The following is a 23,142-nucleotide window of genomic DNA, read 5'->3' on the forward strand; positions in this document are numbered from 1 at the left end:
GGCGGCTGCGCTAGGAAAAGAGGGAGGAGACTGCGGCGGCTGCAGCGGCTAGTGGGAGTCCTATGTGGCAGGGGGGCCGCTGCCGGCGACAGGGAGGTGGAGGTCTCAGGATCCAAGCACTGGAGACGCCGACACGGTCCTCTTTGCCGGCCCTGCCGCCCTCCTAGACGCACTCCTCGCCTACAGATCGTCCTCTCCCAGCTCTTGCAAGCACCCGGCTGGACGCCTGCTGATCTTCCTTCGCCACAGGGTCACTGCGGAGGCAGCGACGAGGTGTCCGATTTGGGCACGTGAGGCCAGCGATCCGGGACGGTGGGGAATCTGCGCCTACAGGCCGTGATAGTGTTGGATGCAGTGCGAGGGGAATGGGGGAATGCCTCCTATTTCTTCGACCTAACCGCAGCTTCCTTGCTCTAGCGTAGTGGAACCGAGCTGGGGAGGAAGGTTAATGCAGGCACGCAGCCTTGATTTCCAGCTTTGCTATGTAGCTTTCGGGAAAAACAGGCGTGGGTGCACGGGGTGAGCTGATAAGGAGAAAAAGCGCACCGTGTTTCATGCACTGAATTTATTTTTTCTTAATTTCCTTTTTCGATCCACCTGGCGAATGTGCTCCTCACAGGCATGAAGACCCCATTTGGAAAGGCGGCTGCGGGGCAGCGGTCCAGAACAGGCGCAGGACACGCCAGTGTGTCTGTTACCGTGATGAAGAGAAAGGCTGCACACAAGAAACACAGGAGCAGACCCACCTCCCAACCTCGGAGAAACATAGTGGGCTGCAGAATTCAGCACGGATGGAAAGATGGAGATGAACCTCTTACACAGTGGAAGGGAACCGTTCTGGATCAGGTACCTGTAAATCCCTCTCTGTATCTTATCAAATATGATGGATTTGACTGTGTTTATGGATTAGAACTGCACAGAGATGAAAGAGTATCATCACTTGAAGTCCTTCCTAATAGAGTTGCATCATCTAGAATCAGTGATACACATTTAGCAGAAATCATGATTGGCAAAGCAGTGGAACATATTTTTGAGACAGAGGAAGGTTCCAAAAATGAATGGAGGGGGATGGTCTTAGCTCAGGCACCTGTCATGAACACATGGTTTTACATTACCTATGAGAAAGATCCTGTATTATATATGTATCAGCTCTTAGATGATTATAAAGACGGTGACCTCCGCATCCTTCAAGATTCTAATGATTCTCCTGCCACAGAGAGGGAGCCAGGAGAAGTCGTAGACAGCCTAGTAGGCAAACAGGTGGAATATGCCAAAGATGATGGCTCCAAGAGAACTGGCATGGTCATTCATCAGGTAGAAGCAAAACCCTCTGTGTACTTCATCAAATTTGATGATGATTTCCATATCTATGTCTACGATTTGGTAAAAACATCTTAGAAGTCATCTTGAAATTTGCCAAACATATAAGACTGTAAAATCTGTAGACACAAAAAGTCTTGATTGCTTTCCTGTTTGTAAAAACCATCTTCTCCCTTTTTGCACGTTTTGCCTGGCAAAAAAAAAAAAATGGGGACTTCCGCCCTCTCAGATGTTTTTGAAAGAAACCTTTTGCCCTTCTCTCCAACCTTTTCACTGGTTCTGGTTCCTCTCCACAGGAGAATGATTGAATTCACTGATTAGTGAGAAGGGTAAAGTCTGACATCCATTGGCCCATACTTTTATCTTGGGTGGTGTTAATAGGTTCAACGTAGCTGAACAGCTCTCACCTCACTCTTTTTGGCACTTGGACTCATTGAGTTGTGAAGCTTCCTGAGATATCCCACGTGACTGGCTGGGTAAATGTCTTTGCAATCTCAAATCCCACTCCCCCCCCCCCCCAGGTGGCTTCAAAAGTCTAACTTGGGGAGGAGCTTAAATCCTATTTTGGTCTCCTGTTCAAGTTGCATTCTCAATTATAATTATAACTGTACTAAAAGTAAGGCTGATATTTTGCTCCCTTTCTGAGTCTTGCACCTATTGCTCAACTGGTTCAGAAATAAGAGAGTAATTATTTTGCATTTTAGTACATAAGCATAGTCTGAGAAATCTTACAAAACTGGTAAGAAGACAAACATTTAGGGACCAAACTCCAAGTGGAGTGATCAAGATTTCTGGTGGAGCTTAATGGAAGGTTTTGGTCATCAATGACATTAGTGTCTCTCTTGTCTGCAATAGTTATGGCTGGTATCTGCAGACATAGAGTGAGTTTTAACAGATGCAGGCTGTGCAGGCAGACTTTAGCACAAGTGGGCTTTGCCAGCTAGTAGAACATTAAGCCAGCCTCTAGTTGGAGTCCTCAGTCACAGTGCAAAAGCTTGGTTTAGCAACAGTTGACAAGTTTATGCAGAACCTCAAAATGGAAGAAAAGAACTCTGGAATCAGAATGAGTTATAGATTTCTTTCCTGTACCAAGAGAGACTTTTTCAGAAGTTTTAGATTAGGTTTTAGATTTGATTCTTAGAAGACTTCAGAATTCCAGAATATGAGGTGGGCAAGGCACTTGCTAGAAATAGGAAAGGCTGAAAATAGATTTTGCTTCCTTGCAGGGACAGGTGCAATCATCTATTATGGTGTCCCAGCAGGACTGTGGAACACAATTAGTGTTAGATAATCTATAGTCTTAATGATGTTTTCAGTGCTGGCATTGGCAGATAGAAATCTAATAGATTTTTGTTAGTGTTTTCATTTTCAACTCAATTTTGATTCTTGGCTGGTCCTGAGAAACTCATGTGCAGTTAATGGTAAGCCCTACTGTGTCAGAAAAGAAGCAATAGAAGGGGCCTTGTACATTCCATTATTAAAGGCATTAGTGAAGGTTAAGCAAAGCCTAGGAAAGAAACATTGAAAAGTAAGCAAGGTTTTGGAGAGAAACACCTGGCCAAAACCAATGCCTTCTCATTGGGGTTCTGACAGAAGTTCCATTAGCAGTAACAGGCTAAGAAGGCCTTGGACTTCTGCATATTTGGGGCTGGGACTCATGGCAGTGCAATCAACCACTTGGGAGACATCTTCCAAATTAGTTTAAGTTCACAGGTCATGGAGTCCAGACTACTGGCAGAGACAGACTGGCATCCTGCTGAGGATGAAACCAAGAAGATATTCTCTTTTCTCCCATGTTTTCTCTGTCTACTTTCCTTCTTTTTGATGCCACTAAGTCTCTGCTGTGATATTTGACTGACAACAGCAATGTGGGTCTGTATTGCCCTATGTACTAAGTCCTGGGGGCATAAATGTGCTTGGGAAAACTGTTCTGGTGGCTGGAAATTAGTGTACTTTTTAATTTTTTGGATGTGAGGCTGATACTGTGATAATCTTATGTCTTATTGACCCTTTGTACTCTTAAAAAATGTATAACATGCAATTGTGGGGTTAGATTAATTCAGCTCCTGAGGTCCTGAAGGAACTACACCCAATCAAGAGGAAGACAGCCAGGCTGCAGCTGCTGAAGGAACCCTATATCTTCCCAGACATCTTTATGAAATCTGTATGGCTGAAATGAGAAAAACAAGAAATTGGGAAAGGCAGAATTTTGGACTTTAATTCTTTGGACTTTAAATTAGAAATTTAATTTGGGGCATTTATTTTTCCCTTGGAGTTTAATATCTGATGGGGAGTGGGGTCATATAGTTCAAATTAAGGAAGTTTCATTATGTTTCTCACATTGTATTCTTTGGAGTATTTTAATGGTATCTTTGGGGATCATTATATAATTGTTATAAGCTATGTCAGGTAATATTGCTGGGCATAATTGTAAATTGGGGATAAAATAGTGAGTGAATTTTCAGCCTAGGGTATAAGATAACCTTGGAGTTCATTTAATTACTGCCAAATTTGGACTCATTTCAGAGCCTTTTGGGAGCAAAAGCAAAACTGCTCACCAATCTTGCACAGATGGTAGCAGAACTTTCCTAGGACACTGCTTGTCGCCCCAGAAGGGGACAGCCACAGCCCTCTTTGTTGACTAGAGTCTTGAGTGTTAACCACTGTGACTTAAGAGAACAAAATTGGCCAAGAGTGTGATGGGATCTATCTTCTGCCTCTCTCCATGTTCCTGACTGAAGAAAAAAAAAAAAAGACTTGCATCTCTCAAAAATATTTGGAAGAAAGTTTCTACCCATCTTTTCTTGCCACTCATTCAAGGGATGAGGGATAGCTTGATGAGATTGAGAAAAGGGTTACAATGAATAGGCAAGCTAGGCTCCTTTTGACTCTTGACCTCACTCCACACAGCAAGATGTGGAAAAGACTGCAGTCCTTCACTACATGTCTGGGTAAACATCTGCTCTATAGACATAACTCTCCCGTTGGGGTGGGGGATCCCAAAGTCCTTAGACTTGAGGTAGAAATTCATTTCAGCCTCAGGTCCAAGCCATGTTCTCCAATCCAGTGCTATCTATCAGCTATAAAGCTAGTGTTTATTTTTATTCTTTTTTAATTTTAATATATAAATTGTTTTTTAAGAAAAATAACACATGCCTATGGTAAAATTCAAACAGTACAAAGGGTACACAATAAAAAGTAAGTCTCTTTTCCTCCTTCCCACCTCTGGCCTCGGTTCCCCAGTCCTACTTTCCAAAGGTAACCACTGTTACCAGTTACTTATGTATCCTTCCAGAGATACTCCATGTATTTACAAGCATATTGTGTATGGCTATGTGTGTATATTCGGTTTTTTTTTACACAAGTGGTGGCATACTATACATGCTGTTCTGAATTTTGCTTTTTTCACTTAACAATATATTAAAGCTGATATTTTAATCCCTATTTGATTCTTGTGTATATTTTTTAATTGTTTCAGAATCTGGAAGGGAAGAAGGTATGATTAATTCAAACCTTCAAACCTTAACCCAGTGTAATGAAAACTTACATGACCCTACAAACCCAAAATTTCTGCCAAATTTTTCCTAATAGTAGAATATGAAATATATGTGAACATGATATATTTTGTGAGAAGAACTCTTCCAGAGAGGCCAGTATATTTTTATTGAGGGAAGTTAAAGGGAAAATCAACTATACATTGAAGCTGTGGGAAAAGTTAATGTACTGTAATCAGTAATCCAAAAATGAAATGAACAATCATTTTGTCTATTCAAACTTGCATTCACATCTATTGCCATATGCAAATATATGCTAATAGTTTTGATTTACCTTTTCTAACAGAACAGGAAACCCATTTCAAACAGGTTTAAACAGTTACCAAACATCATTGATCCATATAACTAAAAAAAATATCCAGAGGTCAGATGGGCTTCAGGCATAGTTTAAATTGGGTCTCAGGCTCGATGTCTGTGATTCTTTAGGATTTTCCCTCTGTGTGTCAGTTTTATTCTCATGCTACCTTGCCTTATAGCAAAATTGGACCAGCAGTTACAGGCTTCAACAGTCCAGTCTAGAGAAAGATAGATACCCTATGTCCTATGATGCATTCTAAACTGGATTAAGTCCTACCCCCAGATTAATCACTGAAGTCCCCGGGATGAAATACACTGGATTGGCTTAGCAAGGTCATATGCTCCATCCCTGAATCCTAGGGTATATATCTCTGGAACCAAATGGATTCCCAGTAAAATCAAGGGCTTTGGGGAAATGAAGAAGGAATGCTATGAACCAATCACAAATATGTAGTATACCTTCTTCTTTTGAGTACTTAGCATCCTTGGACACCTTTCTTCCCACACATTCACTTTCAAAAATGCCCACACCGACATGTAGTGAATTTATGTCCCCACAGGGGGAAAACCTAAAGTCTTACCCAATTGTTGTATTTAGCATTAAGTTCAGGATCTCTAGGTGATATACAGCCACCTTAAGATCCATCTTCCTAGCAGTCTGGTCACTTATAGTTAAATTATATACTACCCTTCACCTGAACATACCCAATATACACTGGTGGAGAGATAACCAGAGACTTATAATAAAACTACCATTTGAAAAAGGGAGGAAATATGAAACAATACACAGTAGTTTCTGGTCCAAAGCATATATCATAACCTGTTAGACAAGGACTCCCTGTCCTGACAGTTGAGCGAGTCCTCTGGTCAGATAGCCTCTTTTTGTTTTCTGGGAGGGTTGCCCTTGGAGCCGTATTTTGGGTGGATGCCCTTCCTGGGGGCTGAACAGCTTTACCAGTCTACTTCATTTTATGCCATTTCTTGTGCCTGGAGGTTGAACAATCCCAGTGTTTTGTTGTTGGTCATGATTAGAGTATCTTTAGTACAGTAGTTCTCCAATTTTAGCACACATCAAAATCACCTAGAGAACTTGTTAAAATACAGATTGCTGGAGATTCTGATTTAGCAGGTCTAGGGTAGGGTCCAAGAATTTATATTTATACAAATTCCCACATAAGACTGATGCTGCTGGTCCTGGGATGCCACATTGAAAACTCACTGACTTATAGGTGGCAATTGAGTGAAGCCAGAGTCATAATTTCCTAAGCTTACCTGAAGATAAAATTTACCTGGGGTGATTGTTAAATATAAATTGCTAAGCCCCACCTTAAATTTAATTAAAATTTCACAGGGAGGAAACTGGGGAAGCTTTACAAAATACCCCATGGGATTCTTATCATGAGTAATGATTAGGAAACAATTGTCTAGGAAATTAGGTTTTTCTTGCCCCAATCTTTTTTTTTTTTTTGTTGACTCATAATAATACAGGCTTTATTGGTTAAGTATAATAATCTGTGGAGATGGAAATCTCTGGATGATAGAATAAGTGCTCATGTATACTGTCTTTCTAATAGTCATTAACATGGCATGATGGCTTCTCAACCAGTCTATGGAAAGCTATTCCACTGCCAAAATAATAACTACTTTTCCCTTCTTCCAATTTTACATTTTCTCTAATTTAGCAAGTTTTTTATTTATAGGTTTTTTTTTTTTTAAAAAAACCATAGTGTCATATTTTTTCCCCACCACCCCCCTTTCCCGAGTCAGCACCTTCAAGTGTTACCACTCCCCAAACGGTGCGCAATGCACTCATTGTGTAGGCATACCCCCATCCCCTCCCCCACCCCCCACCTCAGTCTGATGTCCAATTGGTGTCGTTCCCAGATTTGTATTTAGGTGATGATCAGGGAAACCAATTTTCTGATGAGTACATGTGATGCTTGTTTTTCCATTCTTGGGATACTTCACTTAATATAATGGGTTCCAACTCTCTCCAGGAGAACCATAGAGATGTCGTATCTTCATCATTCCTTATAGCTGAGTAATATTCCATGGTATACATATACCACAGTTTACTAATCCAATCATGTATTGATGGGCATTTGGGTTGTTTCCACATCTTTGCTATTGTGAATTGTGCTGCTATAAACATTCGGGTACATGTGTCTTTGTTACAGAATGACCTTTTTTCCTTTGGGTATATGCCCAGTAATGGGATTGCTGGGTCAAATGGCAGGTCTACTTGAATCTGTTTAAGATACCTCCATAATGCTTTCCACAGGGGTTGCACTAGTTTGCAGTCCCACCAGCAGTGTATGAGTGTTCCTGTCTCTCCACACCCACGCCAACATGTGTTGTTTGGGGGGTTTTTGATAAAGGCCATTCTCACTGGGGTTAAGTGATATCTCACTGTGGTTTTGATTTGCATTTCCCTGATGATTAGAGATGTTGAACACTTTTTCATATGTTTGTTAGCCATTTTTATATCTTCTTTTGAAAATTTTCTATTCATGTCCTTTGCCCACTTTTTGATAGGGTTGCTTGATTTTTTCTTGCTGATTTTCCTGAGTTCTAAATAGATTCTTGTTATCAGTCCTTTATCTGATGTGTAGTATGCAAAAATTTTTTCCCATTCTGTAGGTGGTCTGTTTATTCTCTTCTTGCCCCAATCTTATCTCCTGATAAGTCTTCTTTCCCTTGCTTTTGCTCTCACTAAGCTTAGTTTGGGGTAAAGAATTCAACTTTTCCACTCCTACAAAGTTCCAAATTACGCATATCTCTTTCAACTAGGATTTTGGGCAACCAGTGACTAAACTAGTACAGCTTTATTTTCTTCCCTCACTGCTTTCGGATAGGACCATTTCAACAAGGCAGGTGGTATGCTTGACCTTAGTTTAAGAAGCATAGATCTGAGGGCACATGCTCCCAAGAGAGCAAAAAATAAGAGAAATAAAATAGGATCAGCTGGTTGGACTTAATTTTTGTGACCCTATTCCTCATCTTGATAGTGGGAGTAATAATCCTTACTCTTCTGGGTTCTCTTGAGTGCTAAATGAGAAATTATATCCTTAGCACCAAACTCCACTGACATTTAATTAGTGAATATAGTTCCAGAAATTCCATTACTGAAATGTGAAAAGAATTATTTAAATAATTCTATGTATGTACATTGTGGCTCTTTCCTTCTCTGCTAAGAACTGAGATTGCTTTCTCAAGAGCTCATTAATCTTCATAACATTCCTGGGGGAGCAGGGCATTTTCCTGTTTTGTAGATTCAATCATTTATTTATTCAATGATTGATGGATTTGTCCATCAAATAGTGATGAAGGAGATAGATGCTTTCCATACTCTCAGGGAGCTTAGATTCTCAAAGAGGGGAAAAAGACAAGAAAGATGTAGACAAACAACCTCTATAATTTCAGAGAGTGATAAGTTGAATGAAGAAAATAAAGCAGAACAATAGATGGAGATTAACTGAAATAAGGGGCTACTTCAGCTAGATGTTGTCAGAGAAAGGCCTGAGTTGTGAGTAGATATTTGAGCCAATAACTGAATGATGAGCAGCCAGCCCATACAATGATTTAAAGGATGAGTGTTTTAGAGAGAAAAACAAGTTGAAAGGCTGGGATAGCCGATGTCATTTATCTATGGCTATTAATTCAGCAATGTGTTTAACACTGAGACCTAGAGCCCATGATTTTTCTCTACTGTTCAGTACAGCTAACACTATGTCTCTCATTTTCTGGTATTTTTGTGGAGGTCAAAGGACATTACTGACAACATGTTTGTGTGTTTTCCTGTTGCTATCCTTATTCTACAGAGTAAATAAACGGGTAAGAGGTTACTGACTGAATGGGAATGGGGCAGATTTCTTACTTTATCCCAAATCCATGAAACAGGTAAGTACATAGTATAAAGTTGAAGCCCACATAAAAGGTAATAAATGTGCATACCTATTTTTATGGTTGCATTTTCAAGCACATACTACGAGACATTTGCACCATTTAGTTTATATGATTTGTCTCTGGAGGATGTTGGGATGGCAATAAGCATTTGTTGAACACCTAATATGCAACAAGCACATCTTAGTCTTCACAGAATACTGGAAGCTAAGGGTTACTGTCTCCATTTTACAGATAGAGAAATCAAGTTTAGAGAGAAAACTGGGTTACATAGCTAGTAAGAGTGCTGGACGTGAACCTAGGTCTCTTGATGACAAGTAATACTCTTATCATTATCTTTTTGCTAATATTTCCATAAAGAAATGGGAAAGAAGCAGGAGCACCAAGGGAGAAGTCAAAGTGATTCGCAGCTGTGATCTTCCCCATGACTCATTCATATTCTTCACTCTATCATCTTCCTTCAACAAACACTTTGTTCTTACTGTTAAATGCACTTTATTCATTCATTTGTTCAACAAATTTATTTAGCTCCTACTTTGTTCCAGGCACTGTAAGTAGGCACTTGGGATATTTCATAAACAAAACAATGATCCCTATCCTCATGGAGCTTATGTTCAAGAAAGAGGATGCTAACAATAACATAATAAGTAAGTAAATTGTGTGAGATGTCAAAAAGTGATAACTGTTATGAAAAAAGAAAATTAGAACAGGGTAAGAGGGAAAGGGAGTGTGGGGTTGCAATATTAAATAGGGCAATTAGGGTAAACTCCATGAAGAAGATAATATTTGAGCGAAGAAATGAAGGAAGTGAGAGTTAGCAAAGCATATATCTAGAGAAAGAGTATTCTAGGTAAAGGGAACTACTAGAGGGAAGGCCCTAAGATAGGTGTGTCCTTGGCATGTTCAAAGACCAGCAAGGAGACTGATTTGGCTGGCGCTACATAGGTGAAAGAGAGAGATGTAGGAGAAGGCAGAGAGGAAATAAGGAACCAAATCATATAAGGCCTTGTAAAGCATTGTAGGGACTTTGGCAATTATTCTGCATGAAATAGGGAGCCTGTCACAAGTTGGGTTCCCCAGGAAATAGACCCTGCAACAAAGTTGATCCTGCAGGAGATTTATTAATCAGTGCCCTTGGTGTCTATACTTATGGCAGAAATGGGAAAGCAGCAGAAGCACCAAGGGAGAAGTCAAGCTCTGAAAAAGATTCAATTATAGTGTTAGCTATGCCCACAGGAAGCTCTGGAGCTAGAATGGCCCTTCAGGATTGGGGCAAGATTGACAGACCTTTAAATTCCTACACTGTTCAGTCATTGGATATAGACTGCCCCAGGAAGGGGTGTGACCTTGGACAAGACTACTCTCTGCAGCTGAGGCAATTCCTAATGGGTATGACAGCTGAAGCGGGGTAATAAGTCCATCATAGAAGCATAACCTTGGTGTTGCATCTCCATGTCCACAGAGTCATTGCAGATTTTGAATGGAGAATTGACCTGACTTATGTTTTTAAAGGAGCTCTCTGCTATTTTGAGCACAGGCTATAGTGGGCAAAAATGTGGAAGCAGAGAAACTGGTTAGGGTATTGCAGTATCCCATGTGTAAGATAAAGATATCTGAGAGGTAGAAATTGAGGTGGTGAGAGGTATTTGGATTTTGGATATATTTTGAAGTAAGAGCCAGCAGGATTTTCTTACAAATTAGAAATGGAATGTGAAAGAAATAGAGGAGGAGTCCTTGGTGGCTCCAAAATTTTTGGACTAAACAACTGGAAAGATGGAATTGCCGTGCCCAGAGGTGAAGAAGGCAGTGGTTTGGGTGAGTGAAAAGGGGAGATCAGGAATTCAGTTTAGGACAAGTTGAGTTTTAAGGTGTTTTTAGGACATCGAAGTGGAGTTGTTGATCAGTTATTAAACATAATGAGTCTTCAGTTCAGGGGAGAAGTCTGGCTGAACTGGATACATAAACTTGGGAATTTTTCTGTGTAAATGTTATTTAAAGCTCTGGGACTGTATGAAATCACCATAGGGAATGGGTGTATACAGAGAAGAGCAGATGACCATGGACAGAGCCCTGAGTCATAAAGAAATCAGGGAGAAGAGGAGACACAAGCAAGAAACTGAGATATCAACACCAGTGAGGTAGGAGGTAAATGAAGAGTGTGGTGTCCTGGAAGTTCTTCCTTCTTATCCATTCTCCTGTCCCCTAAATCTTTTTCTGACAAATTCTTTACATTCAGTCTCAAATGTCAGCTCTTCCACACTGCTTTTTCTGCTTTTCAGCTTCTTTGAATAAACCTGCCTGCCACCAAGAACCCATACGTGACATTCTTTTCATTGTATCAAAATAATGTGTCAACCGGTCTGAGCACCTTCAACTCACTCCTTCCTCAGACATCTCTAAAGCTGGAAAGATTTTGAGGGACAATGTGGTTTCCCTCAACCCACCCCAGTGCTATGAATGAGGCCAGCAGACACCTAGAAGATAAGAGGTTTATTTTTATTAATCTTCTCACCCCATAACAGAGCAGAGGGCAAATGGGGTGGATGGAGTATCACAGAAGAATGTCTTTGTCAAAGGGAGAGAGGGGAAGTAAGCTGCCAAAAGCCTAGCACTAAACTCAGTTGACTAAGCACCAAGAAGGAAGTCAGAGGCCCATACAGGCAACATAGCGAGACTCTGTCTCTGAAAGGAAAAAAAAAGAAGAAGGAAGTCAGGACCAGTGAAAAGAGAGCCCTAGTTAACCTAAGAGTCTATTATTATTAATATCTGTCCTCTGTACTACATATTCACAGCCAAGTACTACCCAGATACTATCATTCAGGGATTTGGCTCTTCTTACCAGTATTTATTTACAGAACACAGAATATTTCTGGTGCAGATGGCCTCAACAGGGTCCTCAGTAGTCAACATCCACCCTGGCATGGTACTGGCCTTGCACAGCCTTTGCCAATCCCACCCTCCCAGGTCTACTAAAGCTGTTGGATATCTGTTGATTTGTTATTTTCTGAATATTTGTTGATTCTTGTGGATATATTCTTTGGCTGTAGGGCCTCCTTTGCTTAAACATGGATGTCAACAAATCATTATGCACACACTGTCAGATTCAGCCAGTCACATTGTAATCCAAATGGTTCTTGGCCCACTACTTTTCAAAACCTCAGGTACTTGGGATGCCATCAGTTCCTCTGTGTGAAATTGTGACTGTTCCTTATGAGATTTCATTCTGCATAGGAAAAGAGAGAAGAATTCAGGAATAATGTGATGGCTGCAAGAAGGATAGAGAGCCCCATAGTTTTCTAATACTTACCTCTTATCCTTTCTCTCTCACATTCCTTCTTCCCTTCATTCACTAAAATGTAAGTGTCCTACACACATGAGTGCTACCAGCTGCATGGCAGAAAAAGAACATATGTCCCAAGGTTGACTATGTTGAAAACTATCACCCTGGATAAGGATAGGCAGGTACTGGAATGAATTTTAACATATCAGTATTCCATGTGAAATCGATGATGCCTCTTAAGGTAGATAGTTTCACATAATGGAGGAAAGGTAGTTTGTAATTTTGCATGATAAATTCAGCCATTGAACTGTATGACATTACATAATTTGCCTGGAGTGAAGACCACCTTTTCAGCCTGGCATTCAAGACTCTTCATGACCTGGATTTTTTCTCCCTTTCCAGTTTCACCATGTACTATTCCTGCACTATTTACCACTATTTCATGCTCCTTATGTTCCAGGCCATTTCCCTCAACAGTCCAAGTTGTTCTGAATCTCTTGGCTTTTGCACTTATTTCTCCTGCTTGGAGTGTGCTTCCTCACACTGTTTCCTGGGTGAAATGTGCTCAATTTTTCTAACTTAAACATTTCATCTCTGAAGTCTTTTTTTTAATACCCTAGCATGGTCACTTGCTCTCTCCATTGTACTTACATAGCCTTCATCTCTTTGTTACACTATTTACTGCTACCTCCTGTTCCCCTAGAATGACATCTTCTCTGTGATCTCTTCAGAGGCAACAGCTGTGCGGTTGGATTTCTCTCCAAATCCTAGACATTTCTTAGCACAGAACAGGGTTCCTTCCAGGGCATCAGGAAGTGTTTGTTGACTAACTGGCCAGCTGAGAGAGATAATACTGGCCCTGGATATTTTCCTCTCAAAACAAGCAGAAAGGGATTTGCCACAATGGTCCACAGAAGCGTCGGAGAGGGAAAAAGCTGAGATTATAGTAATAATCTTATGACCATTCTTTGAGTTGATAGAGCCAATGCCTCTGTGAGGTCAGAAGTTTGCCTTCCTTTTTCCACAAGAGGAAACTAAGAAGGGAAGTGGCAGGCCTCCCAGGTCCCACAGCCAATCAGCAGTGGGGCTGGAACTCCAACCTTGGGCTCCTGACACCAGAACCTAAACTTCTTGCTCCATCTCCCCTGAATTTGGGCAGGAGTTGGAGCTTGAGCCTGACCTGGATGCAATCAGAATAAGCGGTTTCTCCATATGTTGCTTCTGGCTGTGAGAGTACCAAATAATGATCCTCGGTGACCTGTGATGTTATTCAGAGTGAGCCCATTTACACTGAGAGAATGTAATAAATAAAACAAGGCTCCTCTTGGAGTCAAGCGTCCACCTCTGTCCAGCCTCAAGACAACAAAGAGGTTTTCTCACCTGTCACTGAGCTGTACATTTTGAACAAACCCAGTGGGGAGCAGTAGATACTGGGGAGCCTTCTTGCTCCACTTCTACTGTCTATTGCCTGTGGGACATGAGGAAATCAGTCAACTTCTCTTTCCCCTTGGGCCCATCAATTTCTGAAACAAAATTAAAGGCACAGGGAATTAAGGGTGGGGTGTGGCATTCCTGAGCCATGCACCTCACAGGTTTTTTGTGATGTTCTAGTCATAATGAACAAGGAAACACTTGAGAGGTATAGTGGGATATTTAAGTTTTAAAAAGTTTATTATAAATCAGTAAGTGAATGTTACTCTTGCAGGAAAAGTGCAGATAGGAAATAAGTGTAAAAGCCAGAAACTAGTTAAAGACCTGCAGTTACTGTAGCTATAAAGTATGCTTGTCTACGCGATGATAGGAATTATAAGAGATTTTAGAGCCACACTTTGGGATCTGAAGTTCAGGACCTTTTTATCCATTGGTAGTTTAAAGTTTGCATTAACAATTATGTAAACCTGGACCTGTAACTGGCCACCTTTCAAGGTATATTAAGAAGTCACACATGAGAATTAAGGTACTACAGGGGAAAACCAAATGACAAAATGAAAACAAACAAACAAAAATTTTTCCTAATTATGCCATTTGAATCTGTAGATTTAGAGATGTTCTAGGCCACTTCTTTCCTCTGTTCTTTCCAGCATTATTATCCAATATATTGCTTTCATTATCTGTCACTTACAAACAAAAAAGATTTGACTAATATATTTCATTTTTTGTCTTCTCTTTAATCCCCTGTAACATTTTTTATCAGTAGTAGAAATGTCAATTTTTTAATTAGATATATATATATATATATATATATATAGAAGATTGTTAACCGAGTACATGGAAATTAAGGTTGTAAGCATATACAAACAAGGACCCATGGTAAGAACAGCACAAGAGAATTTAAGAACTATGTGGGCCTTGGAGATTATCTAGTTGACTTCCTCATTTGTACAGAGTATGAAACAGGTCCAGAGAGGGGAAAAGATTTAAAGTAACAGTAAGGTCCTAAAGGAGTCAAGCCTCAAATCAGTATTTCCTGACTCCCAAGCCACACTGCTACTGCTGCTGCTGCTTCTCCATCTTTTTTTCCTCGATTTTTTAAAGGAAATAAAATGTTAGAGATACATTTGTAGTCCTTATATTATCCCTACCCCATTTTTCCCCTTTGTCCCTGAACTACAGCTGGTGTGTTTCCTTCCTACTGTTTACTTATTGTTTATTTTTTCACTACCTATGTATCTCTTGAAGAAATAGTATTATTTTTGTGTTTTAAATTTTTACCCATATGGCATACTATGCCAATCCTTTTGTGCCCTGCTTTTTTTCATTCATTAGTTTTGTGACCTTTTCATGTGGATATATAAAATTCCATTTTGTGTCTATACCATAACATATTTATATATTCTGAAAGGATAGATATTCAGGTAATTGTCAGTTTGAGTTTTTTTAGTTCTTACTATAAAATATCCTGATACATGTCTCCTTCTACACATGTTTCTTAGTGCATATGCCTAGAATTGCTGGGCCATAGAGTAGGTATATCTTTGATTTTAATAAATAATGCCAAACTTCTCTTCAAAGTAGTTGCATAGGTGTGTCCCATGGAACCATTATCAGCCCCGAGTACCTCTCAGGGTTTGGTGAGGATCCAAGCAAAACAAAAGTGTGGAATCACTTGTGACCTTGTCAATCGTGTGGTGTCATGAATCATGAGGAGGCAATTTTAAGTCAGTGTGTGGACATGTCTGTCCATAATAATTATCATAGGTAGACATGGATAAATAACCAACTCATCCTATGAATAAGTTCCTAATAAAATCTACCTTAGGACTCTATCCTGATAATCAGCAAAAACAATTACATTTAATTATGCCTTAAAGTACTGTGAGGACTTTAGATATGATGTAAATGCACAGGAAAAGATTCCTTTTTAAGATAGCTGAAGGAGAAGTAACAGCATCAGCTACTGGGCAGGAAATCATTCCTATACAAATTCAAAAGACCTGTTACAAACTGGAGAAGTTGTAACATGGTTTAAAATGTTTTCACAGAAAACTAATACAGTTCCTTTGTCTCTCAGAAAATAGGAAAATGAATCAATTATGTATTCACAATGTAATCCATATTCAGTTATATTTTGCAGTTTAAAAGGCCATTAACTGACAAAAAAGAACAAAGTAAAATGAATCTTGCCTAGGGTACTGGTTGTTTTGTTGATTGGTTATTTTGGTGTACTTTCCTTTTTACTGTGTCTTAATTTCCAGGTTAAGATGGTAGCTAACTGGTGATACATCATCCACTCTTACTTTCCCACTGAATGATCCATGATGGTCTGGAGAATCTCAATGATTGCCTCACCATAGTCTGGTAGAAATTTCTACCAACTGTCATATAGATAAGGCTTGATTAAGAAACTCTTAGTAACCAATCCAGACTCAGACCTCTTGATAAAATACAGCTGGACCAAGCTGGAGGGAAAAAAAGCCTAAGTTATTATGTTCATAAAAGTACACTGTGAGGCTTTATATAATGGCTAGGACTCCCATATACTTGAGGATAGGGGAAAGATGGGTAGAGATTGCTGAGGTTGGAAACATGTTGTGTTTAATCTAACACTGTAATCTACAATGGCCTTTCAATGAGGACTTAAGGAGTTTGGAATCTGTTCTGCAGAAAGAATGGAAAGTATTTATGATTTTGAGGAGGGTGGCAATAGGATCAGGTGCATGTTTTAAAAGGTCCAGGGAAATTATAAAGGATAAATAAGGGCTGGAGTGTGGGAGACAAACTGATCGAAAGACTCCACATAAAATCATATGGACCTTATTGAGTCCTGTCGTCAGGTAAATACTGATAACTAAAATGGTTTCACCTTTTACAGAGCTTTCAGATTATTTATTCTTAATATTATTATCCCCACATGTGCTCACAAGCAAGCCTCTCAGGTTCTTCTGCTCCAGTCTTCTTGTCAGGATAGCATGCTCTTGTTTCTGGGGTGCTAATCCTTGGACAATGATCTCTGCTAAGAACAGCTGTTCTCCATGGTGACTGCTGTGAAACCAACACTATGGCCTCTTTTCTATTAAATACTAAGAGTGGGCACAAGGTAAGCTTTTATGAGATTTTACCGCAAGTTTGGTAGCATTAGAAGGAAAATACTACACTGAACATAACTACAACTATTCAGGCACAGACCCATTATAGAGTTTCTTGCTAGGTTGACTGCCTTCCCTTCTTGCCTCCACTTGACTGAAGACAGCTCAACTTCCTCCAACCACTGAAAGTGTTCACAGCATCTCCACACCTCTCCACAAGGTGGAGTTCAGGGCCAAAGTTTTCACTGGCCCCAGCTACTAGGAGTATTTTTTCTTCACTCATATTCAATATAAGACACGCTGCCTGGTTATTGTCTATTCACACATTAAATCTGACAGTGGCAACTTATTCCCTCTGGGGGAAATTCTGTCCTTGCCTGCAGCACTGTGGTGTAGCTTTACGGTTTGAAAAAGATGATAATACAATAGCTGGTACATTCCCTACATTACATGCAGGCCAGCAACAGTCTGATCAAGGTCGGGCTATGGCAAGTTCAACACAGTTCCTAAGTTTCAAATGATCATAAACTCCGAAAGTTCAATCTCAGTCATGGTACCTTAGTTCGTTTTCTGTTGTTTATAACACAAAATAGCTGAAACTGGGTAATTTATAAGGAAATACAATTTATTTCTTATAGTTCTGGAGGAAGTCCCAGATCCAGGGGCCATAACTGGTGAGAGCCTTCTTGCTGGTGGGGACTCTCTGTAGAGTCCGGAGACGGCATGGAGCATGTGAGGGGGCTGAACGCACTAACACCTGCTAGCTCAGGTGTCTTCCTCTTCTTGAGCCACCAGTTCCATTTCCATGATAACCCATTAACCCATTAATTCATGAGTGAATTAATCCATTCATGTGGGCAGAGCACTCATGATCCAATCACCTCTTAAAGACTTCACCTCTCAATAGTGCCATATTGGAGATTAAGTTTCAACATGAGTTTTAGAGGGGACATTCAAACTACAGTGGTTCCTGTGTGTGTTTGTGTATGTGTATGCATGTGTGCACATGTGTATAGGAACACAGACACAGAGAGGAAGAGAGATTGCATATATATATATATATGTATATATATATACCTGTACATCAAATGTATCTATGTATGTATAGATATACAAAGTTTCAATAATGGAACCATAGTATATAATCCTCCTTTATAAGTTGCTTTCCCCACTTAATGTAACATTGACATGTTTGTAGGTTCTTTTATGCAGAGTTACTTCTTTATATAGCATTCCAATGTATGGACAAAGCATAATTTATTTAGCAAATCCTTTTTGATACACATCTGGACAGTGTAAAAAATTTGGTTATTATGAACAATGCCACCAAGAACACTGTCATACACATGTATTTGTTCACTTATACAGGAATTTCTATAGGGTGAGTTGTTAATTCAAATCTTTAGTTTTTATCTTTCCAGGTAAAATATTGTGGATAGGGCCTTTTGAGTTCTAGAGTCAATGTGAGATCATAGGAGATGTACATTGCAGCTCAACATCTTCTTCGGATGTAGTCCCAGTTTCACTGTATTTCATAGATTCTTTATAATCTATGTTAAGGAATTGTACAATTGCCTGATTTTATTATAGATGGGTAGAGTTTTTAGGGAAGTTTTTGTTCATTTCAAGGAGAAAAAACACATAAATGGATAACATCTCCACTCAAAGCTGTGTTTTAAATTAACAAAATATTTGGTACAAATGTGGTACTTTTTATTCCTGTAATCATTGGCTACCAATTTTATTAACTAAATCTATACTCACAAATTTGTTTTGGTTCATTGATTTAAGTTCAAAGTGTATTTCAGTCCCTTCACAGTGGAACTGCCATGTGCCACGGCTATTGTCAGAAGAACTAAATATATAAGTAGCTGCTTCCCTCGAAAAAGATGGCAAAGTTTTCTTTTCTCTTTAGAGCAGAATTTCGGTGGCTGGTGAAACTATTTTAGCTACAGTATGCTCATTTATTTCATGATATTCTTTTCTTCCCCACTAAGTTCAAAGTTTTCTCTCAGTTGCCATAGAAACTCACAATTGTTCTATTTCTCTAGCAAACTCAGATTGCCCTCTTCCTTAATCAATAGGACATTGACATTTAGAATCATTTCTGTTTCAGCCTCTTGTTTTGAGGCCAGCATTTTAATTTCCTCAGAGAATCTGCAATGGAATGAAAACTTTTATTTTTCTTCTTTTTACATATGTATATTTTATGAGTCGGGATGTTTTCAATAAAATTTTGATTCATGCAAAGGTATGTTACCAACAATGTGAAGGGTAAAAAGATTAATGATAGTACAAATATCCTTGTACCCATCACCCCAAAAAATTCTAGTTATAGTTGTCGTAAGGACAAAAAAGAAAAAGTATTTAAAGGGGACACACAGCCTTAGGCAAAGAAGGATCTCCAAAAAAAGCTAATGCACTGAAAGGATGAGGTCCATGCATTTCGGGTGATTTTTGCACTTCACCTAGGAACCTCCCACAAACAATGTATATAGGATCAAGACTGTGACTAAAGTGTGGCTACTAATTCCTTAGGTTTACCCATCCTTTCTAAAAACTAGGGTAGGCCGGGCACGGTGGCTCACGCCTGTAATCCTAGCACTCTGGGAGGCCGAGGTGGGCGGATCGTTTGAGCTCAGGAGTTCGAGACCAGCCTGAGCAAGAGCGAGACCCCATCTCTACTAAAAAAATAGAAAGAAATTATATGGGCAGCTAAAAATACATATAGAAATAAACTAGCCGGGCATGGTGGTGCATGCCTGTAGTCCCAGCTACTCGGGAGGCTGAGACAGGAGGATCGCTTGAGCTCAGGAGTTTGAGGTTGCTGTGAGCTAGGCTGACGCCACGGCACTCACTCTAGCCTGGGCAACAGAGTGAGACTCTGTCTCAAAAAAAAAAAACAAACAAAAAAAAAAAACTAGGGTATTAGCCCTGATGTGCTCTCTTTACTCTTCGCTCTATTTCTGGGTGGCTGGGAGGACAGGGGAAAATTCGTTTTTATAGAAGTTGGAAAAGGGAACCTGACTACCTAAGGTCATATAATTACTAATCTATTTTACACTGGGATTAACAACTGCTGATTTCTGTCCTACAAATGTATTTACTCACTTTGCTCTTCTGATTGTTTTCTTCAAAGACTCAAGTGACATTTTAGACAATCAGTTTGCATGATTTTTCCAATGTTAAAGTAGACCTACAGGGTTAAAGAAAAAAGACAGATAAAAGACATAGATCATCGCATACTACATTAACAAGGGCTGTTCAGACAGGACCTGGCCCACACTTAATTTGATTCTCTGCTTTCCACTGAATTTCCTCTGTACCAGTGTGAAGTCTTCCAAATATCCGTCAAAATTCCATAAAACGTATGATACCCAATTTACATATACTGTCCCCAAAGATGTTTTCTCTCCTAAAATAGCATCATATTTTTGAACCAAGCCCTTAAAGACTTAATCTGTGACACGGTTTTCATTCTATGAGTATCATAGATATCTGTGTAATTACCCTCACCTTCTATTTACTTTCCCTAAGAGGGAATCCCTGTGATCATAAACCACTTCCTTTCCCCTCCACTCATCTCTTTTAGACACACACACACATCTGCGCACCTGCACTGAATAAGAGTTAAGACCATGAAAGGCAAAATGCGAACACACAATAACCTGGCTTTCCAAGCTTTCAATGCCCATCACGAGGGGGAATATTTCCAAAGGAGATGGCTCAGGCAGAGCCATCCCAAACCTAGCAATTGGCTGTGCAGGAGCTGGCCCATCCCTACCGGCCAGCCGGGGGACACACCCACGGCTTTCATTTCTGAGGCCACCTTTGGCCATAACAGACTAGATTACCCGGCGCCACCCCCCCCCTCCCCCGCCTCCTGCTTCTGTGCTCTGGCCTCTCGCCTCCACTCACTGCACTCCGCCTTACTCCCTACCCCCCCACCACTCCAGCTACTCTCATACCACCCCGCCAGCACACACCCCCCACCCTCATCGCTCAAACTCAAGAACGGACCAATCAGCCCGCACACCCGCTATGGCTCGGCCAATCAGATTGTGTCTCTCTGAGGGTGCGAGTCTGGCCTTTTCCCTTACCTGCGGGATTTATGACACACTAGAGCCCCCCAAGTGCACCGGTTGAAAGTCAATTGATTTCCTGTGGGCCAGCGCTCAACCAGAAAGCGGGGAGGGGCGGGTCTGACGGCCCTGTCTGCTGCCAGGAGGTCCCGGTGATCCCCAGTTGGAAAAAAAGCCAGGAGAGACTGGAACTCGAGCTAGTTTATTAGTCCTTGTCCCTCTGCCCCCATCCCGACCTCCGCCCTATTGGTTGTAGGGCAAGTTGTTTTTGTTTTAACTGGGGGTACAGGCTCCTGTAAAACATCCAGGGAAAGCACAGACCTTGTCCCTTGGAAAGTTCGCATTCACAGGCACACACCATTCGGCTTCCTGTTTGGCTAGGCCTTTTCGTGATCCCGGGGAAGCTCGAACGTTCAATATAGTTAAAGCTTTTGCGGAGGACACCACCACAATGGACAGCGGATATACAGATGGATTTTCAGATGCATTGGCATGGCAAATACTGATTTTATATAAAAGGTCAGCATAGCCAATTGGAGAAATGTCAAAGAATGCGTCCTATTATAACTACTTCATTATATCTTAATCACAAAAGCAGACAGGACAACAACACATTGAAGACAAAACCAAATGCAAGTTGTCACGGTCAGGCCCTATGAAATTATTAGGACAATAGAGGAAAGAGAAAAGCAGGTCCAGGTTAGTTTAAAAATACCATGTCAGCCAGGTGCCTTGAAAACAATCACAGGCTTTGTCCCAGAAAGGCTCCTCAGGGAGAACTCTATCTTAAGAACAAAAGGAAACAAAAATCAAAAACTGTTAGGTCCAGCGGGGCACGGTGGCTCAGGCCTATAATTCTAGCATTCTGGGAGGGGAAGGCAGGCGGATCCTTTAAGCTCAGGAGTTCCAGACCAGCCTGAGGAAGAGCAAGACCCCGTCTCTACTAAAAAAATAGAAAGAAACTAGCTGGACAACTAAAAATATATACAAAAAATTAGTCGAGCATGGTGGCGCATGCCTGGAGTCTCAGCTACTCAGGAGGCTGAGGCAGTAAGATTGCTTGAGCCCAGGAGTGGGAGGTTGCTGTGAGCTAGGCTGATGCCATAGCACTCTAGGCCAGGCAACAGAGTGAGACTCTGTCTAAAAAAAAAACAAAAACAAAAACAAAAGACAAACAAACAAAAAAACCCAAACCTGTTAGGTCTGGAGCAGAGAGAGAGAGAGAGAGAGAGAGAGGAAAGAGAGAGAGAGACACAGAAAGCCTCATGTGTAGCAAAAAGACTTGGGTTTTATAGAGGGTTTCTCATGGGGGAGTGAATACCTGGGCCAGAACAGCTGCTGCAATAAAATTTTCTTTTAAAAACAACCAATTTCTGGGACCCCTGGGTCAGTCTCATCCTGTAGAGATAAGAGAGGGGAGTAGTTCTGTCCTTATCAGGGGGATAGGAATGCTGGTGTCTGCAGCTGTCTGTCAGATTTTACAAGCTCTGGGGACTCTCCAGACCCCTGTAGCTATTGATTCACAAACCTCAGGTTTCCATTAACCACATTCTGTCCCATACATACTTTTTGAGTTCCCACAGGGAACAAACCTAACATTCCATTCTTTTTATTATATACATATAAAAAATGAAGGGTAAGGTATGGGAAAAGAGTAAAAATTAAAAATTAGAAAGATTGGGAAGTGACGTTGTGGTTGTCTTCCTGACTGCTTTTTCCTGTTCCTGGAGATTTGGTTATTTCTTAAATGTAGTCAGGCCTGTGGCAGGTGATGTGATCTTTGTTCTTGAGTTATCATTTTTTGGGGGGCAGGAAACAAAGGCCTGGAGTTTACCCCCTCTGTAGTCTGGGAGTTTCTCAGGAATGCCTTGAGGCTGTAAAACAAATTTTAAAAGGTATGAGCTGGGGAAATGTAAAGAGAAAGATTTACATTTTTTGTCTGGGCTGTTTTAGGTGTTTGTGAAAACAGAGTCCCAGCAGGTTGCCTGCTACTTTGGGAGAGAGAGACAGCAAAGAGTTTTGAGAGCTCAGAATTGATTTTTAGCTGTTATTAGAAAATTGGAAGATTCAAGGCTGCCCTAACATTCCCCTTTTCTGGTGTTAAAATTAAATTTTTATGTAAAATGAACCCAGAATTTGGGAAAATGGGCAGAGATCTTTCTTCTGTAGCTTCTTCAAGC

General features: G+C 40.5%; 1 protein-coding gene across 3 annotated transcripts; it reads left to right on the forward strand.

Moving 5' to 3' along the window:
• The first annotated feature begins 38 nt into the window (after positions 1-38).
• LOC138378216 (spindlin-3) lies at positions 39-3,441 on the forward strand. 3 transcript variants are annotated; one of them, XM_069463549.1, is made up of 3 exons: positions 39-312; positions 620-846; positions 1,150-3,441. In XM_069463549.1, exons 2-3 carry the CDS (start codon positions 622-624, stop codon positions 1,396-1,398), a joined length of 474 nt encoding a protein of 157 aa, XP_069319650.1. In that variant the 5' UTR covers positions 39-312; positions 620-621; the 3' UTR covers positions 1,399-3,441. The 3 variants fall into 3 exon arrangements, with proteins under 3 accessions (XP_069319650.1, XP_069319648.1, XP_069319649.1); XM_069463547.1 differs by having other exon boundaries at positions 620-3,441; XM_069463548.1 differs by having other exon boundaries at positions 39-273; positions 620-3,441.
• The last annotated feature ends 19,701 nt before the right edge of the window (positions 3,442-23,142 follow it).

The sequence above is a fragment of the Eulemur rufifrons genome, chromosome 30 (assembly GCF_041146395.1).
Source record: "Eulemur rufifrons isolate Redbay chromosome 30, OSU_ERuf_1, whole genome shotgun sequence".
NCBI classification, from domain to species: domain Eukaryota; kingdom Metazoa; phylum Chordata; class Mammalia; order Primates; family Lemuridae; genus Eulemur; species Eulemur rufifrons.

Coding starts and splice junctions, on each gene's coding strand:
- LOC138378216 (XM_069463547.1), top strand. CDS start 622: ATGAAGACCCCATTTGGAAAGGCGGCTGCGGGGCAGCGGTCCAGAACA.